The 25,910-nt window shown below is 41.8% G+C and overlaps 1 protein-coding gene across 2 annotated transcripts in view; it reads right to left on the bottom strand.

The window, feature by feature from the left end:
* Nucleotides 1-21,286: 21,286 nt before the first annotated feature.
* The window catches only part of PTPN12 (protein tyrosine phosphatase non-receptor type 12), a 96,645-nt gene continuing 92,021 nt past the window's right edge, over nucleotides 21,287-25,910 (bottom strand). For both annotated transcript variants that reach the window (XM_080666729.1, XM_080666730.1), the window contains 2 exons: nucleotides 22,459-22,557; nucleotides 21,287-22,150 (listed from right to left, as the gene is read on the bottom strand). In XM_080666729.1, coding sequence (XP_080522855.1) covers nucleotides 22,089-22,150; nucleotides 22,459-22,557 — 161 coding nt within the window. In that variant the 3' untranslated portion in view covers nucleotides 21,287-22,088. The remainder of the gene's footprint in view (nucleotides 22,151-22,458; nucleotides 22,558-25,910) is intronic.

The following is a 25,910-nucleotide window of genomic DNA, read 5'->3' as shown; positions in this document are numbered from 1 at the left end:
TCTGTAATCCAGAAGTGTAATCTCTCAACCATGGACTGCTCTCTGCCATTCTCTTCATGTTTTAGTTTTATACCTTTTTGAAAATAAATTCCTTTATTATCATCATAATGAGCTCCTTGGGGAAGAAGAGATAAATATGCACAGTTGGTCAGCCAACTTGAACCAGAAACAGTGATGTAACTCCTAGTGTCAAGTGTACAAACATATTAAAGAAATTTGGACCCTAACCGGTTGGGCTAAGTGGATAGAGCGTCAGCCTGCAGACTGAAGGGTCCCAGGTTCAATTCTGGTCAAGGGCATGTACCTTGGTTGCGGGCACATCCCCAGTAGGGGGTATGCAGGAGGCAGCTGATTGATGTTTCTCTCTCATCGATGTTTCTAATTATCTACCCCTCTCCCTTCCTCTCTGTAAAAAATCAATAAAATAATATATATATTTTTAAATTTGGAAAACAGAAAAGTAAAAATCTGTAACTGTAGCACACTAACACAAATACATTTATCTATTTATTTGCACATTTATTTAATATTCATTCAATAGGAGGAGAAACCAAGATGGTGGCATAGGTAAACACCTAAACTGCTGCCTCGCACAACAATTTCAAAACTACAACTAAAAGACAAAATGGACATCATCCAGAACCACAGGAAGGCTGGCTGAATGGAAATTCTACAACTAGAAGGAAAGAGAAAAGCACACTAAGATTCAGAGGAGCTACAGGAGGCAGAGGTACTGAGACGCGCGCACACAGAGAGAACTGGCAACTGAGTGTGTGGCTGGCTTTCTCAAGTGGGAGGGAGACAAAAGCTCCCGACTGCGCTGAACTCCAGTTCCGGGTGAGACTCTGGGGACCCAGACTCCTACGGGGAAAAACTGGACTGTGAGGAAAGAGAAAAGCACACTGAGACTCAGAGGAACTGCGGAAGGCAGAGGTACTGAGGCGCGCGTGCGGAGAGGGCGGGCAACTGAGTATGCGGCTGACTTTCTCAAGCGGGAGGGAGACGAAAGCTCCCGACTGCACCGAACTCCAGTTCCGGGCGAGACTCTGGGGACCCAGACTCATTCAGGGAGAAACTGGACTGTCTGGCAGCGAGCAAAACTTGAGGGCGGCTTTCTCTCAGAGGTGTTTGCAGCGATTACCACGGGACACTGAGACACAGGGGCCCATAGGACAGGGCTGACAGGAAACCAATGCTGTCTGCTTTGCCCTGAGACTCCGCCCCATCCAAGCTGAACACAGAAGTTCTCCCAGCATAGACACAGCTGATCCTCATACACAATTGGCCTGGAGGTCAATTCCTCCCAGTGATACCAACAACAATCAAGGCTTAACTACAACAAGACAGTGCTCACAGTCCACAAAGGGGTGCATCAAGAGTGTCCACCTCAGGTAACTGGGGAGGCTGAGCCACCTATAGGACACCTAGCACACAAAGCTACTCTATCAACTCAGGGAAGCAACCAAAATGTGGAGACAAAGAAACATCACAAATGAAAGAAATGGAGGAAAGCAAACGACTGCATATGGAGTTCAAAACCACGGTTATAAGGTTTTTCAAGAATTTTCTAGAAAAGGCCGATAAATTTAGCGAGACCCACGATATGAAAAAGGACCAACTAGAAATTAAACATACACTGACTGAAATAAAAAATATTATCCAGAGATCTAACAGCAGACTAGAGGATTGCAAGAATCAAGTCAAAGATTTGAAATACAAAGAAGCAAAAAACACTCAACCGGAAAAGCAAAAAGAAAAAAGAATCCAAAAATATGAAGATAGTGTAAGGAGCCTCTGGGACAACTTCAAGCGTACCAACATCAGAATTATGGGGGTGCCAGAAGAAGAGAGAGAGCAAGATACTGAAAACATATTTGAAGAAATAATGACTGAAAACTTCCCCCACCTGGTGAAAGAAATAGACTTACAAGTCCAGGAAGCGCACAGAATCCCAAACAAAAGGAATCCAAAGAGGACCACACCAAGACACATCATAATTAAAATGCCAAGAGCAAAAGACAAAGAGAGAATATTAAAAGCAGCAAGAGAAAAACAGTTAGTTACCTACAAGGGAGCACCCATACGACTGTCAGCTGATTTCTCAACAGAAACTATGTAGGCCAGACGGGAGTGGCAAAAAATATTCAAAGTGATGAATAGCAAGAACCTACAACCAAGAATACTCTACCCAGCAAAGCTATCATTCAGAATTGAAGGGCAGATAAAGAGCTTCACAGATAAGAAAAAGCTGAAGGAGTTCATCACCGCCAAACCAGTATTATATGAAATGCTGAAAGGTATTCTTTAAGAAGAGAAGAAGAAGCCGAAACCGGTTTGGCTCAGTGGATAGAGCATCGGCCTGCGGACTGAAGGGTCCCGGGTTCGATTCTGGTCAGGGGCATGTACCTTGGTTGTGGGCACATCCCCAGTAGGGGGTGTGCAGGAGGCAGCTGATCGATGTTTCTCTCTCATCGATGTTTCTAACTCTCTATCCCTTTCCCTTCCTCTCTGTAAAAAATCAATAAAATATATTTAAAAAAAAAAAAGAAGAAAAAGGTAAAGATAAAAATTATGAACAACAAATACATATCTATCAACAAGTGAATCTAAAAATTAAGTGAATAAAAAAATCTGATGAACAGAATAAACTGGTGAATATAATAGAATCAGGGGCATAGAAAGGGAGTGGACTGACAATTCTCGGGGGGAAAGGGGTGTGGGGGGTGCAGGAAGAGACTGGACAAAAATCTTACACCTATGGATGAGGACAGTGGGGTGAGTAAGGGCAGAGGGTGTGGTGGGAACAAGGTGGAGGGGAGCTATGGGGGGAAAAAGAGGAACAATTGTAATAATCTGAACAATAAAGGTTTATTAAATTAAAAAATAATAAAATAAAATAAATATTCAATAAATAAAGTGTAGTAAGGAAATTGTAGCAAGGTAGAAATAATCACTACTAATATTTTGGTATATTTTCATTGAATCCTAATGTTATAGGTTTTTAAATACATTGCAATTACACTGTCTATTCAGTCTTATCTCCTTTATTTTATTTTTTAACTTATAGCACAATGGGAGTGACAAAAGGAGGCAAAGCCACCTGTCCCCTCAGAAAAAGTAAAGCCTAGTTCATTTGCTCCCTTCTTGTGTCTTACAAATTTTATAGTCTCAGGCTTCCATTCAAAGTCTATAGTTTTAGCCTTGCCTGGTTTCTGCTCTCTTTGTAGCTACAATCATATTTTCAATATAACTGAATCATACTCCAGTAGTGTTTTCACTTATTTTTTAAAAATATGTTTTATTGGTTTCAGAGAGAGGAAAGGAAAACGGAGGGGTGGGGGGAGGGAGAGAAACATCTATGAAAGAGAAACATCAGTCTGCGGCCTCCTGCACGCCTCCTACTGGGGATCGACCCACAATCTGGCATGTGCCCTGATGAGGAATCAAACCATGACCTCCTGATTCATAGGACAATGCTCAATCAACTGAGCCACACCAGAAGGGCTCCAGTAATTTCATTTTTTTAAAATAATGCAGTGGTTTTTAGTATATTTACAAAGTTGTGCAACATCACCACAATCTAATTTTAGAATATCTTCATCACCCCAGAAAGAAACGGCATATCCATTAGCAGTCTCTATTTCCCCTTGTCTTCTGCCAGCCCAGGTCAATCATTAATCTACTTTCTGTTTCCATAGGTTTGTCTTTATCACTGTTTGTAGTAGGGACAGGTACAGATGGGGAGAAAAGTGAGCTCTCATCTGGAAATGAGCTGCTTCTTCTGATCTCTGCTTGTCTTCTATCTCAAAAATTTGAAGTTAAAATTTGTCACTTTGAAATTTTCTTCCAAAAATTCCCATCTGATCCCCAAAAGATATTGAGATATGATATCTATAAACATATATATACTAGAGGCCCGGTGCACGAAATTTGTGCACGAGGGGGGAGGGGCAGTGGGGAGGGTGTCCCTCAGCCTGGTCTGCACCCTCTCCAATCTGGGACCCCTCGTGGGATAACCGGCAGTCAGACATCCCTCTTACAATCCAGAACTGCTGGCTCCTAACTGCTTGCCTGCCAGCCTGATCGTCTCTAACTGCTTCCCTGCTGGCTTGATTGCCCCTAACCATCTCTACCTCAGCCCTGCACCCAGGACCCAGGATTCCCTCCTCCAGCCCACCACAGGCACCTGGATCTGGGTTTCCCTCCCTCTGGTCAGCCATAGGTGCCCAGGCTGGCTGCAGCTTCAGGGGATGGTGGGCAGGTGGCTTCGCCTGTGCTGCAACTGCAAGTGCTGGCACCCGGGACTGTGAGGTGGGTGACTTCTCCGTCTCCCAGGCCACAGCCAGCTGCAGGTACTGGTGCCCGGGACTGCGGGGTGGGCTGCTTCTCTGTCTACAAGGCTGTAGCCAGCCGCAGGTGCTGGCGCCTGGACCGCAGGCGGGCGGCTTCTCCATCTTCCCTCGGATGCAGTGGGGGCAACTTCTCTGGTTGGCTGCGGCCTGGGATCACAGGGCATGCGGCTTCTTCATCTCCCAGGCTGCAGCCAGCCTCAGGCACTGGCACCCGGTTTCTTGTCTCCCCCAGGATGTAAGGTGGGCGGCTTCTCCAGCTGGCTGTGGCCTGGGATCATGGGGCAGGCGGCTTCTTCGTCTCCCAGGCGGCTTCTTGGTCTCCCAGGAGGCATCCAGCCTCAGGCGCTGGGGCCCGGTTTCTCAGTCTCCCCCAGGACATGGGGCAGGCGGATGTGAGGTTTCTGCTGCTGGCTGCGGCCTGGGATCACGGGGCAGGCGGCTTCTTTATCTCCCGGGCTGCAGCCAGCCTCAGGTACTGGGGCCTAGTTTCTCGTCTCCCCCAGGACGTGGGGCGGACGGACATGGGGTGGGCAGCTTCTCCAGCTGGCTGTAGCCTAGGATCACGGGCAGGCGGCTTCTTCGTCTCCCAGGCCGCATCCAGCCTCAGGCGCTCGGCCCGGTTTCTCAGTCTCCCCCAGGACGTGAGGCTTCTGAGGCTGGCTGTGGCCTGGGATCAAGGGGCAGGCAGCTTCTTGGTCTCCCTGGCTGCAGCCAGCCTCAGGCACTGGTGCCTGACTTCTCCAACTCCCACAGGCCCAGAGTGGCTGGGGGCAGGGCTGCTGCCATCTTTTCAGTTTAATTTGCATACTCACTCTGATTGGCTGTTGGGCATAGCGGAGTGATGGTAATTTGCATGTTTCTCTTTTATTAGTGTAGATATACCTAAATTTTTATCTTATTTCATATCTTTAATCCTATTTCTTGTGAATGAGTAACCCTAGTACACATACACACATACTACTAGTACATGCCCACCTTGCCCTGAATTATATTGTCTGAACTTACAATAAGGGCACCATGCCTCAAACACTTTCCCCTAATTCTCTAATTCCTAGGTTTTTTCAGATCAGGCTGCCATACCTGTATCTTGCTCATGTTAGATAAGATAGCCATAATATTAGGTAACAGTGAATGGTAGGAGACTAGATTGAACCATGGGGAATGGCTTAGGGCAAACACCCCTCTCCACCATGTGCACAACTAAAATTGAACATGGGGAGAGGAAGAAGGGTGGGAGGTCAGTATGGGAAGGCTCTTTAGTGGGTACTTTTTCCAATCAGAGCATCTTGGCCTCCCTAGCTTCCCCTCCCCCTCAGGAGTGATCCTTTGTGATGTCTGAACTCCCCATAGCCACCATTGGCTGTGGGGAGTGCCCTGATGACAAAACAAAGCTGAAGAGGTGTGACTCCTCATTGCCCTGGGGAGGGGTATATATACAGAGGACAGGACCCCTGGGATAAACAATTGAGAGCTTAAACATGGCAAAAGTGACCAAGAAATCATGGGAGCAACAATCCACAAGCACTAAGCGGTGGAAGAAGAAGACCCGCTCTCAACCTAAATCAAGACGCAATAACAAGGTCAGATGATCCTACCCAAGAACCTCTTTTTCCTCCCCATTTATATCCTCTACTGGCCACCCTCCCCAGATAATCCTGCCTCCACCTGGCACAAACCTCCTCCTTAGTTACCCCTTCCCACCCATCCCCATTTACTTCTTCCAACCCAAAGCCCTCTAGGCTGACCATGTTGCCTTACCAGGTTCTGAAGATATATAAGAAGATAAAAAGACCATTTCACATGACCTCAAGAAAAAAATACTCTCCTAAAGTTACAACTACTTCAAGAAGGCGGAAGAGAGGGAGAAGGGCCAACAAATTTCAGCCATTACCGTAGACTGAGCCATAAGCAGCCAGGCCAAGCCCAGCATACTCTATAAAAAGACACCACATGAAGATAAGATCCCTGCAAACAGTACCTGCAGAGCAAGCTTCAGAGACCTCAGACAATCTGCTGCATCTAAGTCCTGGCTGCTGAGAAATGGCCAACTGCATAGGGACTTACTCAGACACTAATGTGGAATGGTGGTTTAATGGTGGTTATTAAAATCAACAAGGTGTGAGAAACCCCTCCAAAAATAAAATAAAAATAGGCTCTCTGCCAGAAATTGTGTTGCATTAGTGTTTGAGATTGTCTCTCAAAATGAGAGAATGAAATAACAGAAGCTCAGAATCTTTGCTGTAAAGCAAGTCCCCGGTTCCTGCACATCCACCTGAGGAGAAAATGTATGTGCAACTTCCAAGGGTGGGAAGATACCCTTCCACCAGATTCCCCAGCTGTAGAGCACCAATTTAACAATTTCTTCACTTAGTGCTCACACCCAATTTAAATGTGAATGAAATCAGCAGAACATAGCACTGCCCATGTACACTCTAATAGGCTTAAAGCAGTGGAGAAGGGAGAAAGTAAAGATGTCCCCAGGAGGTTTTGACTTTCTCAGTCATGATGCAGAACTAAGCTGTTCGTCATGTGGGTGTGATTCAGTTGGAAATTGAAGGCCATGGAGCTTCATAAACTCCCTCATCCTCTGTTGACCTTGAGGTGAGTTGTAATAAAGGACAGAGCAGCACCAGGCCCAGCCACCAGGAGAGGATAATCGTGGCTACATCACAGGCAGAGATACTCATCTCTGGTCTGATTCTGCCCAACCTCCCCAGTCTCACCTTCCCCATCAATTATCCCTTTCATTTGAAGCAAGGGTTGGGAACTTCTTTTCTGCCCAGGGCCATTTGGATATAACATCATCCGTGGCCCATACAAAACTACCAACTTAAAAATTAGCCTACTTAAAAAAAAAAATTAGCCTGCTATATTTGGTCAGACATTTAACTTACCCCTAATGTCTTGGCAAGGCCAGACCAAATGATTTTAAGAACCTTATATGGTCCATGGGCTGGACCAGGCGTCCTCAAACTACGGCCTGCGGCAGGGCCACATGCAGCCCGCCGAGGACATTTATCCAGCCCACTGGGTGCCGCTGCCTGTCCTGCTTAGCAGCCAACTCGTCCCGGGCCCGCAGTGCGCATAGGAATTTGTTCATAGTTTTTTTTAAAAAAACTATAGTCCGGCCCTCCAACGGTCTGAGGGACAGTGAACTGGCCCCCTGTTTAAAAAGTTTGAGGACCCCTGGGCTGGAAGTTCCCCACACCTGCTTTAAGGGCTCAAAGTCCCCAGCAGAGGCAGAAATGGTTAGAATTACAGTATTCATAGGTTAGAACAGTGATCCTCAAAAAATGTGTGCCTCACCCAGCTGGTGTGGCTCAGTGGTTAAGCGGTGACCTATGAACCAGAAGGTCGTGGTTCGATTCCCGGTTGGGGCACATGCCAGGTTGTGGGCTCCATCCCCACTGTGGGGCATATAGGAGGCAGCCAATGGATGGTTCTCATCATTGATGTTTCTTTCTCCCTCCTCTCCCTTCCTCTCTGAAATCAATAAAAATACATTTTTTAAAAAATTTGTGACTCTCCAAGAGAATTTGAAACACCATGCACCTTCCTAATTTTAAATTGGCATCCTAAATTTTTTATCATGAATTTAAGTATTTACTACTGAGAATGTAATTTCTTTTGTTTGTTTGTTAATCCTCACCCGAGGATACTTTTCCATTGATTTTTAGAGAGAGTAGAAGGGGGAGGGAGAGACAGAGAGAAACATCGATGTGAGAGACACACATCGATTGGATGCCTCCTGGCATGCACCCCAGCCAGGGATGGGGAACCTGCAACCAAGGTATGTGCCCTTGACCGGAATTGAACCCGGGACCCTTCAGTCCACAGGCCGACACTCTATTCACTGAGCCAAACCGGCCAGGGAGAGAATGTAATTTCTTATTGTAAATATTGATATTTAAAATAAAACTGTCACATCTTTTTTTTTTTTTAATTTACAGTTCAGTATATATTTTTGATCAGATAAATTCCATTCCACTTTGCTATGAAATTAGACGAGAGAGGTGCCACAAGACTGGGTTATTATTTGGCTTTGCATTTTTCTCAAAAACTTAGAATCTGCTCAAGCAGTTGAACAAGCACGTGGTTGAGACTCAATTCTTTGCCATGCTGTATGAATGAGATGATTTTTATGTATATTTTTAAAGGCTTCTGTTGTCTGATATTGGCTTAAACCAGGGGTCTCAAACTTTTTTTTTTTTTTAATATATTTTTTATTGATATTTTACAGAGAGGAAGGGAGAGGGATAGAGAGTCAGAAACATCGATGAGAGAGAAACATCGATCAGCTGCCTCCTGCACACCTCCCACTGGGGATGTGCCCGCAACCAAGGCACCCTTGACCGGAATCGAACCCGGGACCCTTCAGTCAGCAGGCCGACGCTCTATCCACTGAGCCAAACCGGTTTTTGCAGGTCTCAAACTTTTTAAACAGGGGGCCAGTTCACTGTCCCTCAGACCGTCGGAGGGCCAGACTATAGTTTAAAAAAAAAAACTATGAATGCCAGAACCGGTTTGGCTCAGTGGATAGAGCGTCAGCCTGAGGACTGAAGGGTCCCAGGTTCGATTCCGGTCAAGGGCATGTAACTTGGTTGCGGGCACATCCCCGGTGGGAGGTGTGCAGGAGGCAACTGATCGATGTTTCTCTCTCATCGATGTTTCTGACTATCTATCCCTCTTCCTTCCTCTCTGTAAAAAATCAATAAAATATATTTAAAAAAAAAAAAACTATGAACAAATTCCTATGCGCACTGCGGGCCCGGGACGAGTTGGCTGCTAAGCAGGACAGGCAGCGGCACCCGGTGGGCCGGATAAATGTCCTCGGCGGGCCGCATGTTGCCCGCGGGCCGTAGTTTGAGGGCGCCTGGCTTAAACTATAGGATGAGTGCCAGCCTGACCTCTGTGCACTCTGTGTGCCTACAGAACACATTAGCCTCAAACTGCACCCAGCAGAGGAGCGAATAGAACCACGTGTATGTGGTTGTTTGTAGGGTTCACTTACAAATCAGGTATTGAGTAACATCTTTTGTGAACACGAATGTCCTGACCATTTTTTTGCTAGTGGAAAATATAGATTTGCTGAAATTTAAAACGTTCATGGCATAACATTGAAAACAGTGTCCCCTATATTCATCTTTGGTTCTTTCCGTATCTTTTTAGCAAATTTAAAACAAGTTCCTTTGTCGCTAGAAAGATGGATCCACAGGAAATTGATAGCATTAGTTGCTTCTGAGAAGGGGAACTGAATGTCTGGGACAATGCAGAGGGAAACTTGATTGTATAACCTCTTGTATCGATTGACTTTAAGCCATCTGAATGCAGTGCATATTCAATTTTTTTAAATAATAAAGTTAACTAATTATGTAATAACTTTTTAAAAGCACGTGCTTGCCAGAATTGTAATAATATGTAGTTATTTTGGTTTTCAATCATTAAAACATTTCTCTAGTTCTTAAAGATTTAGCCAAAAAGCGTGCACAATAATAGCATACTGACAAGAAGATTACTGGTGGGAAGACATCAAAACAGTATAATGAAGCCAGATAAACAAAAAGGAGCCAAAAGGAGAAACTCAGACTCAGTGTATCCCAGCTTTTTATTTTAAGAAATAAAAAGATTAGTACAGTGAACATCCAGATTAACACTTCACCTAGATTTCACCAGTTAAATATATTGCAAATATGATGTCGTATTTGCTTTATCACTAATATGTATTGGTCTTCAGTAGGAGCCCAAGAGACCCCAATGCTGTCATGGACTTATTTTATCTTGTTAACAGCTTCATCAGAATGTCCTACCAGCCCTATGTAACCGTAGAGCATATTATTCTGTCACCAGAGCAGCTGGTATGGTATCCTCAAAGATACCGAAGACCTGAGGGTGCAACCCGCTTTTACAATTTGGATCCAGGCCCTTTTATGGTGAATGAAAATTAAAAGAAGTCAGCATTTACTGAATTGATCATTAACTTTTGTCAGGTGTGTTGCAGGGAGGTGCTGTGGAACTGGCATAAGAAAAGCAAAGAGTTAGTGCTCCTTGGAGGAGTTATATCCATTTATAATAAACCAGTAATCTAGTAAGTAAACTGTTTCTGAGTTCTCTGAGCCACTCTAGTAAATTAATCAAACCCAAGGAGTGGGTTGTGGGAACCTCTAATTTATAACCAGTTGCCCAGAAGTACAGGTAACAACTGGGACTGGTGATTGGATCTGAGGTTGTGGGAAGTTTTACAGGACTGAACCTTTAACTTCTGGAATCTGATGCTGTCTCCAGGTAGATAGTGTCAGAATTAAGCTGAATTGTAGGACACCCAGCTGTTGTCTGAGAATTGCTTGGTGTGGGGAAGACACCCACATATTGTAATTGGTATCAGAATCATAGTAAACAAATGGATGCAGAGTTTAGGTGCTAAACAGAGAGGAAACAAGAACACTTAAATTTGTTAGAATATCTGCATCTAAGTTAAAAACAAATTATCAGGTTAATAGAAAATAGAAAAGCAAAGAATTAGTGCTCCTTGGAGGAGTTATATCCAAGTAAAAGAAAGTGGTCAAACTCTGTGGTTTCATCTTTCTCCCTCTGCATTTAAGCAGCAGAGTGTAAACTAGAGCATTGGTCGGTATGTTCAGTGGTTACAGCGTTGGCCGGAGCACCAAAGGCTTGTAGGTTCAAGTCCCAGTCAAGAGCACATACCTGGGTTGCAGGTTTGATCCCCAGCGTGCAAACGCTGTGCCTCTCTCACATAGTTCTCTCTCTCCCTCCCTTCCACTCTTTCTTAAAAAATCAATGCAAAAAATATCCTCAGGTGAGGATTAACAACAACAAAAAAGTGCAAACTAGAGAATAAGTTTGTCTACATACTTTACCCAAAGGAGAATATACTTCAGAGAGGTAACTATGTTCATTGGAAAAAGGGGATGTAATATTTAATTGTTTAGGACAGTTCTGGAAAGAATCTTGTATCTCATGGTAGGGATTCCTGATGAATCCCAAGAGGCAAGAAAAGCTGCTCACCATGCTGCCTCCCCTCTCACACACAGAAGAATTACCCTTATTCAGGAGACAATATCAGAGCTACTTTCTATTCTCACTAACCTGGGTCCCTGAAGGCCCCCAAATACATACTTTTTGCTTTAAAACATTCTTCATACTTGATCTGATGATTTCTACTTTTTAAATGCAATCCATCAAATGCTTTTTCTATTTCCTAAGTCTATTTAAGTACAAAACTTTGTTTTAATAATCATATGCAGAATTCCAGGTATAGACATTTGTCAATTTGTTAAAAGCCTTTTAGTTTGTTTTCACAACACTTAGTTTCTACTTCCATTGCTCTGTTGTTGTTTTTTGTTTTGTTTTGTGCTCTTAATCTCCCATGATTTAACTTTCTATTTTAAACCTCAGACTTGGGAACCATCTCTTCACATACTTGTAGTTAATTGTTCATCTACCTGAATGTCTTGCATTTGACTGAACATGCCCAGTTCTTTTAACAGTGTCTCATAGGTCTAATTTCATAGACCTTTAATCAGTTGCTCTTCTCCTCTGAACATTCTCCAAGTTATTTCTCTTTATATAGGATGGCCTGTAAAATTAAATAGTTTGTTCCAACTGAAGCCTGACCAATGCCAAAAAAAAAAAATAATAATAATTACTTCTCTCCTTTTTTTACACATATGCCTTACTACAATCCTGTGAAGTATTTATCTCTTATTTCAACAGAGACTCATCCAACTTAGCATCAACCATAATTATTGGATCTCACTTGGCTTTATTTCAGCTATGCTGTCTTAGCTAGTATTTCCACGTTTGTTGCAATTCAGTAGCCTATTAAAATTAAATGTTAAGTCCATAAAAGAATTTCCTTCATATATTTTTCCTTCGAAGATTGTTCTAAGAACAATTGGTATAAATAAGAACTTAGAGCTTGAGGTCTCCAGAACTAAAGCTTGAATGATTCTGAGTACTTTTGTGATATGAGCTGAAAAAGGATTCAAATGGTTAGATACCAGGAGAGACTGCAAAAACTGTGAAATAAGCAGGCTGCCTTTGTTTCAGCTTGTCAGAGTTCACTTGTAAGCAATTTCAGCTAACTTAAGCAAAGGGGAGTTTATTGGAAAGATGTCAGATGATTTTCAGGCTGGATAACCATGCTTGGACATCAAACACCAAGAATGCTCCAAAAAGTAGAATCTCAGCAATGCTTTATAGAGGAAGAGCATTAGCACCCACTTGTTGGAACTGCTCCCTAGTCATTCAGAGTTTAAACCTTAGGCACTGGGGAAATGGGGAATCCTAAAAGCGATAAGGCACACACACGCCCTTCAGAACATTGCAGTCCAGGAAGGAAAGAAAGGAAATACACAAATAATGAAATATAAAACCAAGTGTTGATCATGCTCTAAGAAGAAATATTCCAAAAGCTGACTTCCGGGTAGTCTCCTAGTTACAGAGAAAACAGACATTTCCAATAACTCACCGTGTACATGTGGTTGTTGGTAAAGTGCTTTTAACCTATCTTTAACAACCTCTTATTCAACTTCTCCTCCACTCAGGTTCTATATTTCCAGTCTGTTAAATGACAAAATGAAAAGCAGCAATCCTTCAAGGTACAACACACGGCTTTACAAACAGGGTGGGCTTTATAAAGGCACCCGTAGTGCTTATGTCTTAACCTTGCTCTAGGAAAGTCTCACTTTCACATAACTCTTATACATCACTTTTTGGATGTCCTCTCATGCAGCACTTGCAACTTCAGTGAAATAACACATTGGTGTGTCACATTTTGATATGAGATGATCACAAGTAATTATTCAGAGTTTATTATTAAAAGGGAACTAAAAAACACAATAATTCAATGTGGTAACAAACAGAACTCCCTGCATGCCAGCTATAATTTTACCCCTTTCTCGGGAAATCATATTGAATGCTAAATAGGTGTTTGTGTATGTACATGTACATACACAAATAATTCAACAAGGAAGTATGAACACTCAGAAGTCATAGTTGTGTGTGCCACATTACGTGTACTTTTTATTATTATGGTAAAATACCCATAACAGAATTTACCATTTTAACCATTTTAAAGTGTACAGTTTAGCGACACCAAGTACATTCACATTTTTGTGCAGCCATCACTACCATTCACCTCCCAAACTTTTTCATCACCCGAAAATGAAACTTTATATTTTATCAATTAATTTTATTATACATCCCTTGAGAGAACTTGAGATGCTTTGGGAGGCTGAAAACGGGAGAATTCCTGTTCTCTACCTATTAATAGTTTTCTACTTGTTCAGTTTCATGTCCAGTACTTACTAGTATATAGGAAGAATGACTTTGTAGACACGTTATTTTATTTTTTTGCATTATAGAATTTTTAAAAAATATATTGATTTCAGAGAGGGAGGAGAGAAACAACGATGAGAATCATTGCTCACCTGCCTCCTGCACGCCCCCTACTGGGGATTGAGCCCGCAACCCGGGCATGTACACTGACCAGGAATCAGCCATGACCTCTTAGTTCATAGGTCGACACTCAACCACGGAGCCACGCCAGCCAGGCTTCATTATCTAATCTCAATTTGGGAGAGAGTTTTTAGACTGTCAAATTTCCAAAACAACTTGGGAGACGAACATGGAGTTTTTTACTTTCATTTTTGCTAAGGTAAGTACAATAAAAAAACCAACTATCATTCATCACCACTGTTCACAAAAAAGACATCTAAATAAATATGAAAGTCATAAAGACATATAAGAAGGAAATTTGCCTTTATGAAAATGTTGCTTGCCGAAACCGGTTTGGCTCAGTGGATAGAGCGTCGGCCTGCGGACTGAAGGGTCCCAGGTTCGATTCCGGTCAAGGGCACGTACCTTGGTTGTGGGCACATCCCCAGTAGGGGGTGTGCAGGAGGCAGCTGATCGATGTTTCTGGCTCTCTATCCCTCTCCTCTCTCTTCCTCTCTGTAAAAAATTAATAAAATATATTTTTTAAAAAATAAAAAAAAGAAAATGTTGCTCACTGCATGTTTATTTTTCTGAGTGTACCAGTTATTGGTGGAAACCATGACATAGAGAAACGGCGTTCTGAGAAAGAGCAAATGAATTATTTTTTTAAAATGTGTTTTATTGATTTTTTACAGAGAGGAAGGGAGAGGGATAGAGAGCCAGAAACATCGGTGAAAGAGAAACAGCGATCAGTTGCCCCCTGCACACCCCCCACTGGGGATGTGCCCGCAACCAAGGCACATGTCCTTGATCGGAATCGAACCTGAGAATCTTCAGTCCGCAGGCCGACACTCTATCCACTGAGCCAAACCAGTTAGGGCACAGATTAATTATTTGGTCTCAGTTAACCACCTTCCACCAATATTCAATGCCTCTGATGCTCATTTGGGAGAGGTATTTTCTCTAGGTCACACTTTCACAGCCATCATCACTGGCCTATCTGAAAGTCTTGTGTGGGCCTACATAGCATACATTACTTTAATGAGACAGCAGCATCAACTGTAGCAGAAGATTGCTTGCACATCTAACCTTTTATAGCTTATGTCATAAAATTTCTCCACATATAAAATACAAGGTGATTTTATGGTTTTTAAATCCATTTTCCCTATCCCTGGATTTTCACCTAGGTAAGCTTCCATTGTGATCTCTAACAGGAAAACTGATAGATTTGAAATTATTTTACTCTCTATACAGGCACAATTGAAAAATAATTTCTCTCATTCTCCTGTACAGACAATATGTATTTTTTAAATCTCATAATAGCCCTTAAGACGTGTGCTGGCTTGATGAACTTGTGCTGAATAGGAAATGCCCTTACAGGCCAAGGAAATATCAAAGAAAATTATCACCTTAAAAAGGTAATTTTAGCCCTAGCAGGTTTGCCTCAATGGATAGCGTGTCGACCTGTGGACTAAAGGGTCCCAGGTTTGATTCTGGTCAAGGGCACATGTCTGGGTTGAGGGCTCGATCCCCAGTGGGGAGCCTGCAAGAGGCAGCCAATCAATAATTCTCTCTCATCATTGATGTTTCTATCACTCTCTCCCTCTTCCTTCCTCTCTGAAATTAATATATATTAATTTATAAAACTGCAATGTACTTGAATTTCCTGATGTATCAAGAGTGAAGGTACAAAAGGAGAGTAGCATTAATAGTAATGATTCAAATTCCACTTGACTCTTGCCCCTACTATTCACAGAAGAGATCAGCTCCATTTCAAAACTTCATTTGTGTCTGGGAAGCTTTGAAGCTGGCCCTGATAGCAGGCAAGGCTGCTTCTGCCTAGCCACAGGCTTCTGCAGGACCTGCCCCAACAGTCAGCTGTTCCTCAGTGGGGGAAGCAATGTAGATAGACTTCTGCTGAATTTCCTGCTGCATGCTCTTTTACTTTTATGTTAAGGCTTATTTTATGTTAAGGCTCTTATTTTTATGTTAAGGCTTATTTTTGTTAAACAACAAAAACTTTCTGTAATTAACAATTGTGATTATATTGGAACCAAACACCTGAACTCACTCATTCCCTCAGTGTTCTACATGCTGGGTATAAGTGGTAAAAACAGCCAAAACCGGTTTGGCTCAGTGGATAGAGCGTCGGCCTGTGTACTGAATGGTCCCGGGTTCGATTCCAGTCAAGGACATGTACCTTGGTTGCGGGCACATCCCCAGTGGGAGGTGTGCAGGAGGCAGCTGATCGATGTTTCTCTCGCATTGATGTTTCTAGCTCTCTATCCCTCTCCCTTCCTCTCTCTGTAAAATATCAATAAAATATATTTTTTTAAAAAAGTGGTAAAAACAAAAGAAACAAAAACTAAAAAACAAACAAACTCTTAAGCCCCTGCCCTCATAGAGTAATAGGTAAACAATTAATATTGAGTTTATGATGCCATCTAATTTCCACAAATACATCTTGATTTTCATAAAGTTTTCTGATCTAAAGAAGTAGTACCTTTAATAGCACAAATCATTTGAGAGGAAGGGGTGGGGGGTTCAGAAAAATATATTTTTCTTTTATGATTAAAGCAGCTAGATTTCAGATTGAGTCTCTTACTATAATTGATGCCATTTATTCTCCATGCAACCCTTCCCTAGACCTTTACCAGCACATGATACTATAATTTATTTCCTAAAGCATTTTATGGCGTTTGGAAGCCCTCCAGTGGCCAAATGTTATACCTGAAAAAAATCTATTATGTTTAAGTGTCCTTGCTGGGAATAGAACCTGAGACCTTTTGGTGAGTGGGCTTACACTCTAACCACTGAGCAACATCACCCTTTTCAAAATGTTTATATTGATTTGAGAGAGGGAGAAACATTGATGTGAGAGGAAACATCCATCCGTTGGTTGCCTCCTGTATGCACCTGCTCAACCAACTGAGCCACACCAGCCAGGGCTTGAGGCATCCTTCTTGATGGGGTGCTTTATAGTGAAGAGGGTGGGTGGCTTCCCCATTCAGGAGTGACTTCCTGTTCATGGCAGCAGTCCAGTTCCATAGCGTGAATTTGTGAGTCATTCCTGAAGCTCAGTTTACAGGCTGTTTCTTCAACCCTGCCAATCATTTGTAATATACCATGTAATAAATCCCTTTTGGCTTAAATTACTTAAAGGTGGCTTTTGTCCTCTGCATTAAACCCTGATCAAGCCATCTTCTTTAAGAAAAATTATTGTCAAACAACAACCTCTCTGATTTAAAAAAACAAAGTGAGTCTAGTTAACTTGTTAACAAGTTACGAGCATGTACTTAGATATTCTAGAAAAATAAACCCTATTTTAAACAAAGAAATCATTTAGTTATTTTGCATTCCTGTTGTATAAATTTCCTAAATAGAAACATAAGTACTTTTTAAACATTTAAAAATTAATCCATGTTAAGGAAAATTCATGTCCATTAATGAAGACAATTTTAATGAAAGGTAGTTTAAATGCTGTCTTAACAGAATTTTAATTCAATAATGTGGATTATAAGGTATGAATCTTCAGTCTAGCAGAGATTATTTAATATTTAATTATATAAATGTTCAGAAAAGTTGAAAAAATGATATAGTAACCCATACACCTGTCACCTGAATTCTACAATTAACATTGTTATACTTGCTTTGTCACATATGTAAACATCTATGCATCCCTTCATACATTAATCCATTTATTTTCTGATACATTTCAAAACATATTGCAAACAGGAGGCAGCTGATCAATGATTTTCTCTCATCGATGTTTCTCTCTCCCCCTCTCCCTTCCTCTCTGAAATCAATAAAAAAATATATATTTATAACATGTTATTGTATACATACTTTAAATACAATGAGAAATGCTAAATTCTTAAATTTTACATTTAATACAGTAAATTATTTAAATGCTTTTTCACATTTTAGTTTTAGAAGGTACTGGGAATATTCTAATAGATTACATGTAATAAAGCAAAAATTTATAAAGCATAATAATTTGAAATAGCCCAGATGTATAGATCAGCTGTACATTTGTGTACTCATTTAACATAATCCTACTGAGGAATTTTTTAAAATATTTTTTATTGATTTTTTACAGAGAGGAAGGGAGAAGGATAGAGTTAGAAACATCAATGAGAGAGAAACATCGATCAGCTACCTCCTGCACACCCCCTACTGGGGATGTGCCCACAACCAAGGTACATGCCCTTGACTGGAATCAAACCCGGGACCCTTCAGTCCGCAGGCCGACACTCTATCCACTGAGCCAAACCAGTCAGGGCTTACTGAAGAATTTTTAATGAGAAAAACATAATATTGGGGGTGAGGCTGGAAAAATGTATGAAAGGGGTGAAAAAGTACAAACTTCCAGTTGTAAAATAGATGTCATCCTATCTAATAAAGAGGGAATATGCTAATTGACCATCACTCCCTCACAAAGATGGATGCACCCACAGCTGAGGTCAAGTTCCCTTAAGGAGCCTTAATAAGCAATCAGCAGGGACCTGATGCTACGCCCTCCCCCGCCCTCGTGGGGCTTGACAGGGGACCTCAGGCTGCAACCCCTGCCCTGGCGTCAGGCTGGGGGACCTAAGGCCACAACCCCCGCCCCAGTGCCAGGCCAGGGGACCTCAGGCCATGCCCCCCACCCGGCCGGACTTGACAGGGGACCTCAAGGTACGCTTCCCGTTCTGGTGCTAGGCTAGGGGACCTCAGGCTGCTCCCCCCGACCCCAGCACCAGGCCGGGGGTCCTCAGGCTGCGCCCCCCCCCATCTGGCAGGGTTTGACAGGGGACCTCAGGCCACGCCCCCCCACCAGGTAGGGCTTGACAGGGGACCTCAGGCTGTGGCCCCCATCCTGGCCCCGGGGGCCAGGAGACCTGAGGCTAGGCCCCCTGCCCAGCAGGGCTTGACAAGGGTGTGACTGGCCAGGTCTGGATCTAGCCCAATGAGTGGGGGTGGGGGCCCGGCCAGGTCTGGGTCTCACGCGATTTCGAGGTGCATGTGGATGGGCGGGGACTTGACTCTGGGTCCCATGGTGAGCCCCAGACTCTGATAGGAGGAAGGTTTTCATATACATTTTACTAATTTTCTTTCATCTCTGACACTTCTATTATAGAGAAAGGGCAAATAGCAATATTAAATTATTTCCTCTAATCCCCTTTTAATGTGCACAAATTTCGTGCACCAGGTCACTAGTATGGATATAATGTACAGTAGTGAATATAGGCAATAATACTGGATTGCATATTTCAAAGTTGCTGAGAGTGGATCTCTAAAGTTCTCAATGCAAAACAAAATTCTAACTATGAAAAAAATTAAAAATTACTGATTTTAAGGAGTAATATACAACTTTAATATTTGGCTATTTTGGAATAAATCTGTAATATGTTCTTGCTGAAACACTGCCAAGTGAATTGTCGTCACAAATGCTATTATATTAGACCATGTAACAGTACACGTGCCATGTTCTCTTTCAGAAATGTAAAATGACTGGAATCTTTGGAATTCCCTCCCGCCACTAATTCAACAAAGCCCAAATTTGTTATAGTTTAGACAGACATGTCTCTATGAATTAGCCAAGCATAGCTGCTTGCCACTGTTTAAATTGTTTACCATCTAAGTATTGGTCATTTACATCTTGTAAGATTTGTGCAACTTAAAGACAAATAGCAGAGGAAACATTACTGCAAATCTGTTGAGTATAGTTTATATTCAAAACTAGATCTACTTTGCACCTTTTTTTTTTTTAATCCTCACCCAAGGATATTTTCCCATTGATTTTTTTAGAGAGTGGAAGAGAGAGGGAAAGACAGAAATATCAATGTGGAGAACATATCAACTGGTTGCCTCCTGCACATGCCCTGACCATGGCCCTGGCCGAGGAGGAGCCTGCAACCGAGGTACATGCCTTTGATCGGAATCAAACCCGGGACCCATTAGTCTGCAGAATGACTTTTTTTTTAAAATATATTTTATTGATTTTTTTTTTAACAGAGAGTAAGGGAGAGGGAAAGAGAGTCAGAAACATCGATGAGAGAGAAACATCAATCAGCCGCCTCCTGCACACCTCCTACTGGGGATGTGCCCGCAACCAAGGTACATGCCCTTGACTGGAATCAAACCTGGGACCTTTCAGTCCGCAGGCTGATACTCTATCCACTGAGTCAAACCATTTAGGGCTGAAAAACAACTCTTATCCAAACCTGGCTAGGGTGATCTACTTTGCACTTTTAATATGCAGGGCTGCTTAATGAGTTGATGTGCCAAAATCTAGATTAATGCTTTTGTAATTCTCTGTCTGCCAGAATGAAAATATGGGCTTCTGGCCTTTTAAGAACTGTGTAAGACCCCAAATGGGAGAATATTTAAAAACTGAAACTGAAAGCTATTAATAATCTGAATTTTTTTATATCTAAAATAACATCACTAAAAGCAGGTAATTAGGAAATGTCTGTGTAAGGAAACAAAATCATCAAGAACGTTCCCCAAATTGGCCCTGGCCAGGTAAGCTCAGTTGATTAGAATTCCACCCCATGTGGGTTCAATCCCTGGTCAGGGTATACCCAAGAAAAAACCAATGAGCCCTGGTCAGTTTGGAACAGTAGGTTGGAGCATCATCCTTACACTGAAAGGTGAAGAGATCAAAGTCCCAGTCAGGGCACACTGATGTTTCTCTCTCCCCTCACTTCGCTCTCTCCTTTCCACTGTCTAAAAAATCAATAGCAAAAAATATTCTCGGGTAAGGATTAACAAAACAAACAAATAAATGAAAATATTTTGGCATGAAATTCTATTATTTTCTTCTCCACATGATCATCTTTCTACTCACATAAGGTTACTCTATCTCACTTTAGTCTCTTAATTTCTTCCCCCTTTGGTATGCAGAGGGAAAATACAGATACCCACTTTTTAAAAAAAAAATCCTCACCTGAGGATATGCTATTATTGATTTGAGAGAGAGAGAGAGAGAGAGAGAGAGAGAGAGAGAGAGAGAGAGAGAGAGAGAGAGAAATATTGATCAGTTGCTTCCCGTACATACCCCAATCAGGGGTCAAATCGGTAAATGGGTATGTGCCCTGACCCACAACCTTTTGGTGTATGAGATGATGTTCCAGCCAACTGAGCCACCCAGCCAGGACTGATGTCTACTAATTTTAATCCATGATGTCACAATTCGAAGTTGGTACTTATGAATGAGAACGTGCTCTAGGAATGTGACAGAAAACGCCCCCACAAAAGTTTCCCTTTCCTAACCTCACAAATGGTTTGGTGTTTTACTAGGATCTTAGTAAGCAGTAATGCCTAGGGCTGACTTAAGGATAAGTATTAAAATTATTGTAAGTATTACAATTGCAAAGCCATGTGTTTGCAGATGCTCCCTCTTGTTTAATTAGAAGATTAAAAGGTAAGACTGAACCAGCAGATATTAAGTCTAATTTCCTCGGAATGAAGAATGAAAAATCAAGACAAGTAAGCACTGTAAAATGGATTTTTAATGGCAGGTCAATTATCCTGAAACATACATATAGTTTGATAGTCTTCTAATCCCAGTTGAGTTCAAATATTAAAGTAACACACACAAGCTAAGAGAATTCAATATTGTTCCAAGGCACTTACTGAATCTCCATGACTAGATGAAAACAAGAACAATTAGGATGGACAATTAGACAGTATATAATATAAAAATAACTTTTTGCTTACAATTTACAAAATGTATTATTATTACAATCTTTGATTTCTGATAACCTGCAATGCTGGCTGCATGAATCCAGCAATTTTAAAATTCAGAAACTATTTTCTAAAACTTCAGGGCAAATAATTTACAAATAAAGTACACAAAGATTTAGACCATGCAGAAATTTTACATCTTCTGTTAATAATATTTTATGACTGCAACTTTATCAAATTATATACCTACTTGCCCTGTACATATACAAAATAATGCATACATGATAAAACATTAGCAAAAGAGTAGTCCTTAAACTCAATTTATAATAAAAGTATTACTATATTAACATGTCTACAAGCAGCGTGTAACAGGGTTAAGAGACATTAAGGCAATAATACTTGAAGTTAACAAAAAAAACACAAAAAACACCATATGTAATACTTTTTCCTAAGTGTAGTAAGGCAGGTAGATGGTCCCAGCAAAAAATGCAAAGGTCACAATCTACACTGCAGTTAGTCCCACATTTTAAAGAAGGAATACTATAAATCTGGCTTTCAGTGGCACTTGAATTTTCCAGTATAATTTAAAGTGGTTTTTGGCTCCCTGAATCATGTCCATTCTGAAGGTGGACCTCTTGGTCCTTTGGGTTTTCCACAGCGATTACCAAAACCTATAATCAAAACACCACAATAATTGTCAGTGTTCAGAAATATTTTTATACTGTATAAACCATGTCAAACATCCTTATCTTCTTGAACAAATAAATTTCCACATGAGAATTTAGAATTTAAACTAAGCAAAACTCTAAACACAAATTCAACTTTCAGCTTGTTTTGGGTAGATAGTTCATTTAAGAAACTGAATAAATCATAGCACAACGTTTGATAAACTTTGCCTTAAGGAAATCCTGGAATGATGGCAAATGATTTTTTCTCAATCTTGCCAGCATGAATGACATAATTCAAGTTCTAAAATTACCAATATCTGTGGCTTTTGTTGGACTTTCTGGTACTGGATCTTTCTTGTTACTCGAAGTAGGTGGACATTCTGTACAAGTCTCTGGGTGAATACCTCCTGCTGGATGATATAAAATGCAAAATAAAGCTTTGTTAATCACCATTATTTGAAGCATCCTATGTAGAATTTTCTAATTGTTTTAATTTGAAAAATTAAGTTAAAGAGTAAGTTTTCTCTTGGGGACATCATGATTTTAGAGGTTCAAAATAAATATAAATGATGAGGTAGTGAGCACAGGAAATCATACTAAGTGTTCTTCAGGGCACCTAGAAATCTGCAGTGAGTACTTCTGCAATGTGAAGTTTATCCTTATGCTCTGACTTGAATAAACCTGGATCTTGTATTTCCTTAAATTAGTTATACTGTGTGCTAATAAATGCAACTGAAATGCTTTTTATATGGAAACCATTGAACTTATTGTCTGCTCCTATAAATAAGTTTTATATTACTTAAATTTTAGTTTAATTACTTATTAATGTGTAAGATTAGTTAACAAAAGAAATTAACTGCTATGATTCATCCATTCTTTCACAACCTTTACCACATCCCTACACCTCTGTTAAGAAACTTTTCTGGAAACTTGGAGTATAAGTCAAATGACCTTTTAATATATGTTAACTTCTTCTCGGTTTCTCTCCCTTCCCTATCCAATCTAGATACCATCCCTGCATCATTCCAGTCACACTTGCAATGATCCTCAACTTTATGATCCTTGTCCTTCGGTGCTTAGGGTCCAGATAGGGGGGTCAGTAAACTTTTTCTGTAAAAGGCTAGAGAATAAGTATTTTAGGCTTTGCAAGTCAATACAATCCTGTCACATATTCTTCACTGATTTTTGTTTCTTTGTTTTTAAGCAATTCTTTCAAAATGTAAAAATTACTAGTTTAGATCAAGGGCAGAACAAGAAAAGAAGCCAATGGCAGGATTATGCCTGTGTGGTAGTTTGCTGATCCCTGGTCGATTAGGAGAGGCAGAAAAGTTCATTAATTATTATAATAAAACTAGAGGCCCGGTGCACAAAATTCATGCATGGGAAGGGGGTCCCCTCAGCTCGGCCTGCACTCTCTCCAATCTGGGACCCCTCAGGACCTCTGACTCCTAACCGCTCACTTGCCTGCTGGCCTAATCCCCCTAACTGCTCTCCCCTGCTGGCCTGATACCCCCTAACTGCTCTCCCCTGCCTGCCTGATCGCCTCTAACCTCCTCTGCCTTGGCCCCGCCAACATGGCTTTGTCCGGAAGGACGTCTGGAAGGTCATCCGGAAGATGTTCAGTCTAATTAGCATATTACCCTTTTATTTGTATAGATGCCACCTTGTCCTAAAAATGCAGGTTGTTCCCAGGTTTTCCTATCATGGAAGGGGATCCCGCAGTAGCATCCTGGGTTCTGAGCAGGGCTTATGTGCTTGTGCTTTATCTCAGCAGATGAGATTCCTAGAAGAAGACTCTTGGATGTACCTTGAACATTTCTATCGAATTTGCAAAATCATCCTCCAAAAATGTCGAACCACTTTAAACTCCCACCAGCAACCATGTGTGTGCCCTCCGTCCCACTTTGTTGCCAATATCATTGATTTCTCCCTAGAAGCTTCCCTCCCATCAGCCGGGACTGCTTGGTACTTGAGCCAACCTCACTGTTCAGCTGGGGATTTGATTTCCCGAGATAGAATTATGGAGGAGGAAAAATAGTTTTCCTCTACCTTTCTGAGTTCTTAGTGGAGGCACTTGTAATGAAAGAAAGATCACCAAGAGAAAAACAAAAGTTCATTAACATGTGTACCTCGTGTATATGTGGGAGGTCCCAGGGGAAAATGAGTAACTCCCCAAGGTGGCTTAGAATGCAGATTTAAATACCTTCTTCCTAGGGAAAGGGGATGGGAGATGTAGGCCTCTTAGAGGAGAGTAAATGATTTTTAGGAAAGCTGGATGGGGGTGAGGGGAAATAGTCTGTAACCAAGTTTGGGTGTGATGAAACTTCTACTCTTCTGTCCTGTGACAGGAGTCAGTCTTCTTTGCCTGATGACACTTCTCCTGTCAAGGGGACCTATGACATTTAAGCTCCTTTTGGGGGGTCCGATTTTAGGCAGATCAGGAGACTCCAGTGAAAGCCTCCGCATGCATTTGCTGTTTTTCAAGCATCTGCAGCTCAAGATCATCAATATAACAACACAGCATATGTTGAGGTGGCATGTTCTCTGTCCTTCAGAATAAACCCAACAAAAGCTTGTTTCCTCTCTTAGATGATTTGTCACAGTAGCGTTATTCCCTGGAGACGGTATTCTGACCAGATCTTCCTGGGAGTGGTCATAACATACCCTGTGCTTGTAGAAAGGTGTGGGCCACATCACTAAATAAACCAGGGTCAATTTTTTCATCTTGTGGAAAGGAAGATAAAGTTATGATATTTTATCTCCCTTTCCACAGGTTTCTTACGGGTTTGTGTCTCTGCTCCCCCCTCCCCCCGCAGCCCCAGCGCCTCGACCGCAGGGCTTGGGGCTGCTGGGTGCCGGGACTGCGGGTTTGTGTCTCCAATCTGGCCCCCAGCAGCACCAGCGCTGCCGTGGCGGGACTTGGGGCTGCTGGGTGCCAGGCCTGCGGGTTTGCGTCTCTGATCCGGCCCCCAGCAGCTCCAGAATTGCCTGGCCGCTATGGGCGTCACCAACTTTGTTGGGTTAATTTGCATACTCACTCTTGATTGGCTGGTAGTGTAGCGGAGTGATGATCATTTGCATGTTTCTCTTTTATTAGTGTAGATTATACAAAGGGTGCAATGAGGGCAGAGAAAAGAAGTATTTAGGTGGAACTAGTAGTGGTGAGGTATTCAGGGCTGGCTTCTAGGAGGAAATGATGATCTATCTAGTCTGAAGACCTCCATTTTCTCAGCAAAGTAAAGGTTATTTGCTAAGAGTTAGTGGGATGGATGATATTAGAAGTAAAGATTTGGACAATTCAAGTATCAACTAGAGCATATAAGATAACCAAGCAAAGCTGAGGGCCCAACTGTGGAGAAGACCAGAATTGTAGGCTAATCTACAGTATTCAGTAAGCCCAAGGGATAAAATAAAATGGTATGGGAATTAGGAGCAAGAAAATGGAAGATATTTTTTGGTGCGACTGGAGTGATGGAGGATGGTAACTAGATTGGTTAGAGAAAGAAAAGGAGCCAGAAAGGAGTTAACTTATATTAAGAAAATAAAAGATTCAGGGATCCAGCCATAGCAGTAATCCTATGTAATAAAGAGGGAATATGCTAATTGACCCTCATGCCATTGCAAAGATGGTGGGGCCCACAGCCAATAAGGAGGGAATATGCTAATTTACTGCCCCACCATCAAAGATGGCGGCGCCCAGTTCCTTCAGCCCCACCGGGGCACCTGCCTCTGTAGTCCCCCAGTCCCCACAGCTGCCCAGGGT

The sequence above is a fragment of the Plecotus auritus genome (assembly GCF_963455305.1).
Source record: "Plecotus auritus genome assembly, chromosome: 4".
Lineage (NCBI taxonomy): Eukaryota > Metazoa > Chordata > Mammalia > Chiroptera > Vespertilionidae > Plecotus > Plecotus auritus.
Note: the sequence above shows the minus strand (reverse complement) of the source record. Positions and strands in the feature narration are given on the sequence as shown.